Below are 5,429 nucleotides of genomic sequence, written 5' to 3'. Positions count from 1 at the left end.
AGATGACCCCAGTACCTCAGTTGAAAATGCAGAAATCACCGGTCTTCTGTGTGATAACATTTAAGTTATTATGTGGATTTACCATCAGTGGGAATTTTTAAATTTTTTCATTACTTTTTAAAATTTTGTGACGTACACAGTAGGTGTATATAAGGGTCCATGAGATGTTTTGATACAGGCAAGCATTGTGAAATAAGGACGTCACGGAAAATGGGGTATCCATCCTCTCAAGCATTTATCCTTTGAGTTACAAACAATCTGACTACATTCTTTAAGTTATTTTAAATGTACAATTAAGTTATTATTGACTGTAGTTACCCTGTGGTGCTATCAAATGGTATTATTGATTCTTTCTATGTTTTGTACCCATTAACTACTCCTCTTCCCCTGCAGCCCTCCACTACCCTTCCCAGCCTCTGTTAACCATCCTTCTACTCTCTATGTCCATGAGTTCAATTGTTTTGATTTTTAGATCCCACAAATAAGTGGGAGCATGCAATGTTTGTCTTTCTGTGCCAGACTTATTTCACTTAACATAATGATCTCCATTTCCATCCATATTGTTGCAGATGACAGGATCCTACTTTTTTTATGACTGAATAGTACTCCATGGTGTATATGTCCTACATTTTTTCATCCATTCATTTGTTAATGGACACTTAGGCTGCTTCCAAATCTTAGCTATTGTGAACAGTGCTACAACAAACATAAAAGTGCAGATATCTCTTCGATATCCTTACTTCCTTCCTTTTGGGATTGCTGGAGCATGTGGTAGCTCAATTTCTAGTTTTTTGAGGAACCTCCAAACTGTTCTCCATAGGGGTTGAACTAATAGTTTACATTCTGCTAATAGTGTGCAAGGATTCCCTTTTCTCCACATCGTCACCAGCATTTATTATTGCTTGTTTTTGCATATAAGCCATTTTAACTGGAGTGAGATGATATCTCATTGTAGTTTTGATTTGCATTTCTCTGATGATCAATGATGTGGAACACCTTTTTATATTCCTGTTTACAATTCATATGTCTTTTGAGAATCTTTTGTCCATTTTTTTGATTGGATTATTAGATTTTTCCCTATAAACCTAATAGTAAATAGTTGTTTGAGCTCCTTATATATTCTGGTTATTAATTCCTTGTCAGAGGGGTAGTTTGCAAATATTTTCTCCCATTCTGTGGATTGTTTCTTCACTTTGTTGGTTATATCCTTTGCTGTGCAGAAGCTTTTTAACTTATGATCCCATTTGTCCATGTTTGCTTTTTTGCCTGTGCTTGTGGGATATTACTCAAGAAGTCTTTGCCAGACTAGTCCCTAGAGATTTTCTCCCAATGTTTTCATTTAGTAGTTCCATAGTTTCAGAGCTTATATTTAAGCCTTTAATCTATTTTGATTTGATTTTTGTATGTGGTGAGAGATAGGGGTCTAGTTTCATTCTTTTGCATATGGGTATCCAGTTTTCCCATCACCATTTATTGAAGAGACTGCCTTTTCCCCAGTGTATGTTCTTGGCAACTTTGTCAAAAATGAGTTCGCTGTGGGTGTGTGGATTTGTTTCTGAGTTCTCTATTCTGTTCCATTGGTCTGTGTGTCTGTTTTTATGCCTGACCATGCTGTTTTGGTTACTATAGCTCCGTAGTATAATTTGAAGTCAGGTAATATGATCCCACCAGTTTTGTTCTTTTTACTTAGGATAGCTTTGGCTATTCTGGGTCTTTTGTGGTTTCATATATATTTTAGGATTTTTTTTCTATTTCTGTGAATAATGTCGCTGGTATTTTGATAGGGATTGCATTGACTCTGTAGATTGCTTTGGATGGTGTGGATGTTTTAACAATATTGATACTTCCAATCCATGAATTTGGAATATTTTCCTTTTTTTTTTTTTTTTTTTTTTTTTTTTTTTTTTTTTTTTTTTCTTTTTTTTTTTTTTTGTTTTTTTTTTTTGGTGTCCTTTTCCATTTTGTTCATTGGTGTTTTATACTTTAATATAGGAATTTTTTAAAAGTATAATTTAGGAAGGATTATAAAATATCTCTGTAAAAGGCTTTTCTTTAGGGTTTGGCTGTGTGTGTGTGCGTAAAGATGGGGTAGAGAGGCTTTGGGTGTTTGCATATGTCTGTGAGATAAACAGCTTTTGGAGGTGGGGTGAGAAAAGGAGAATTTTATTCAAAGAAATAAAAGTAGCATACAGTCTTTCAGAAATATGTAACGTGAAGCAAATGCACAATGGAAGAACATAGAACAGGAAAGCATTAGTCTTCAGCTTTACAGAGAAAAAGAATAATCTAAAACACATTTTTCAACCTTTATAGTTTCAGTGTTACATGGCTAGTTTATATTTAGATGATTTTCTGATTTTGAGACATTAACATTTTGTTTATCAATTGTAGGTTTTAGAACGACTGTTCGAGCGACATATAAAACAAAATAAACATTTGGAGGAGGTTTGTCTTTCCCTATACTTCATTAGAAAAATTCTAATGTAAAAATAATTTTACGGTTTTTTCATACCTTCAAACAATACATTAAAAGCAAGTGCTTTTTTTTCCCTTGAACTTTTTTGAGGGTGGTGGTGGGAGAAATGAAAGGAAAAGTATTAATCCTGTGAGATTTGCAGCACTGCAGTCAAAATTTAATTTGACTCAGTTAATGTAATGATTCCCATCTTTTCTTAATCCTAGGAAAAAATGCGCCACCTGCTGCATGTCCTGAAGGTAGACTTAGGCTGCACATCGGAGGAAAACTCGGTAAAACAAAATGATGTTGATATGTTGAATTTATTTGATTTTGAAAAGGCTGGGAATTCAGAACCAAATGAATTAAAACATGAAAGTGAAGTAACTATTCAGCAGGAACGTCAAGAATATCAAAAGGCTTTGGATATGTTATCGTCTGCACCAAAAGATGAGAACGAGATATTCTCTTCACCAACTGAATTTTTCATGCCTATTTATAAATCAAAGCATTCAGAAGGGGTTATAATTCAACAGGTGAATGATGAAACGAATCTTGAACCTTCAACTTTGGATGAAAATAATCCAAGTATTTCAGACAGTTTAACAGATCAGGAAACTTCTGTGAATGTCATTGAAGGTGACAGTGACCCTGAAAAGGTTGAGATTTCAAATGGATTATGCAGTCTTAACACATCACTCTCCCATTCTGTTCAGTTCTCCAGTGTCGAAGGTGATAATAATCATGACATGGAATTATCAACTCTTAAAATCATGGAAATGAGCATTGAGGACTGCCCTTTGGATGTTTAATCTTCATTAATAAATACCTCAAATGGCCAGTAACTCAATATTACTTTTCTTCCTTTTTTAAAGTGTGTGTATAAGATTTCTGTGTTAGTTTTCTGTGCTGCAATAATAAGTTACCAGAAACCTAGTGGCCTAACATGCCACACGTTTATTTATCCCACAGTTTCTGCGGATCAGGAGTGTAGGCACAGCTTAGTTGGGTCCTCTGCCCTGGGTCTCACAAGGCTTCCCCACAATCAAGGCAGTGACTGGGGCTGTGTTCTCATTTAGAGGCTTGTTGGCAGAATTATCTTCCTTGCAGCTGTAGATTTGAGGGCTTCGTTGTCTTGCTGACCAGTGGCTAGAGGCTGCCTGTAGTTCTCTGCCACTTGGCCCTTTCCTTAGGGAAGCTATAACATGGCTGCTTGCTTTTTTAAGGATATCAGGAAAACCAGAGAGATTCTGCTAACAAGATGGAGTCTTATATAATGTAACATAATCACAGGAGTGACTTTCTATCACCTTTGCCATGTTCTTTTGGGTAGAAGCAAGTCACAGGTCTTGCCCACACTTAAGGGTTGGGAATATATTACAAGGGTGTGAATGCCAGAACACAGCAATCACTGGGGTCATTTGAGGACCTGCTGGCCACAATTTCTAAAATCACTTTTCAGAGGAAACATATTTTACCCATGTTCTCAGAGGAACATTTTTACCCAGACATAAGCGGTTTTGTACACTATGGGAAATGGTTTGTGATCTGGTGTGGGTCTTGAAGCATTGGACCGTGTCTGCAATATCTTTAATTTCGTTTTTCTTGCTTTCCTGCAATATCTACAGCCTCGAGGACCTTTCAGTTGTCAGTGACCCAGGGAATTCTGTCAGCTAGCTGAGATGTTGTCTCTTCTTGTGAGTGCAAACATTTAGTCAGACCTGTCTGAAGCCCTCCCCTCCCCTTGTAGCTCATGAATGAGACCCTTACTATTAGAACATGGCCCAGAAGATCCATGTCTAATTATACCTTTTCAACTATTTACAATAATATAATTGAATATTCGTGTGCCCGTTATGTACAAAGTTTCATGCCTAGATACTGTGGAGGATAAAAACAATAGCCCGTTTTGTTTTTAAGCTATATTTTAATTTTATGTTTAAAAAAATGCAACCCAAGTATTCTTCTAAAAACTTAGCAGTGACTTCCAAGTATCCTGTTCTTTAACTCAGGCTTTTATCATCCTTTGTCCGTAGCAGTGTTTCCCAAAGGGTGGTACATACCCCTGGAGAGCAGAGAGTTGATTTTTAGTGGTATGTGGATGACAAGTCCATCTCATTCATGGGATGCTGACCATCACCACTGTCTTCAGGATTCAGATGCAGGCACAACCTGCAAAGCACAATATGGTGGGACTGAGCACCCAACCCACTTCTCACCCCCCCGGTCAGAATCCCCAACTCACCCTGCTGCAACCCCTCCTTGGCACACCTGCCCCTCAGCCCTCACCTCTGGACTTCTTCCCTTTAACCCTCTAAGCAACACCGTCTCTCCCCTCTTGCAGTCCTCCTAAACCTCCTGAAATAACCTCAGCTCTATTCTTGGTTCCCAGCCTGGGTCTCCCAATCTGTTAGAACTTTACCCCTGTATTTGCTTCTTGGGCTCTATTGTTCCTCAACCCCAGGGTTCCTTTGTTCAGTCCCAAACTCACTCTTTCACAAACCCCCTCTTCCCATTCCCCATGAAACTACCCCAGACCTACTGGCCTGGCCCAAATTTTCCTTTCTTGGCTGTAGCTACCATCTGTCTTTCTGGAGGCATTCTCAGAAAATTTCTCCTGGCTGTTGTTCTCCAACACTTTGATCCGGGCCCCAGTCCTGCCCTATTTTACGTGTCCAGTCTTCTTCATGCTCTAACTCTGGGTACAGCTTCTTGTCTCTGGGGCCATGACCCATCCTAACTTGGATACCTATTAGGACGATTTGTTGTTATCCTTTAGTTTCTCTTTAAGTTTTAAAAGGTGAGTTAATTTAAATATTAAAAATGATTCTTGAAAAAAGCAAACAACCCCATCAAAAAGTGGGCAAAGGATATGAACAGACATTTCTCAAAAGACATTCATACAGCCAACAGACACATGAAAAAATGCTCATCATCACTCGCCATCAGAGTAATGCAAATCAAAACCACAATG

The 5,429-nt window shown here is 37.9% G+C and overlaps 1 protein-coding gene across 1 annotated transcript; it reads left to right on the top strand.

Moving 5' to 3' along the window:
* Window positions 1-1,973: 1,973 nt before the first annotated feature.
* On the top strand, window positions 1,974-3,305 carry LOC108520827 (spermatogenesis-associated protein 7-like). Its single transcript, XM_017860371.1, has 2 exons — window positions 1,974-2,445; window positions 2,683-3,305. The coding sequence occupies exon 2, from the start codon at window positions 2,689-2,691 to the stop codon at window positions 3,265-3,267; it is 579 nt and encodes a 192-aa protein (XP_017715860.1). The 5' UTR covers window positions 1,974-2,445; window positions 2,683-2,688; the 3' UTR covers window positions 3,268-3,305.
* Window positions 3,306-5,429: the final 2,124 nt, after the last annotated feature.

Source organism: Rhinopithecus bieti, unplaced genomic scaffold (genome assembly GCF_001698545.2).
Source record: "Rhinopithecus bieti isolate Rb0 unplaced genomic scaffold, ASM169854v2 scaffold_56068, whole genome shotgun sequence".
In the NCBI taxonomy this organism is placed as follows: Eukaryota; Metazoa; Chordata; class Mammalia; order Primates; family Cercopithecidae; genus Rhinopithecus; species Rhinopithecus bieti.
The sequence above is the reverse complement of the archived record's forward strand: the minus strand, read 5'-3'. Positions and strand labels throughout refer to the sequence as shown.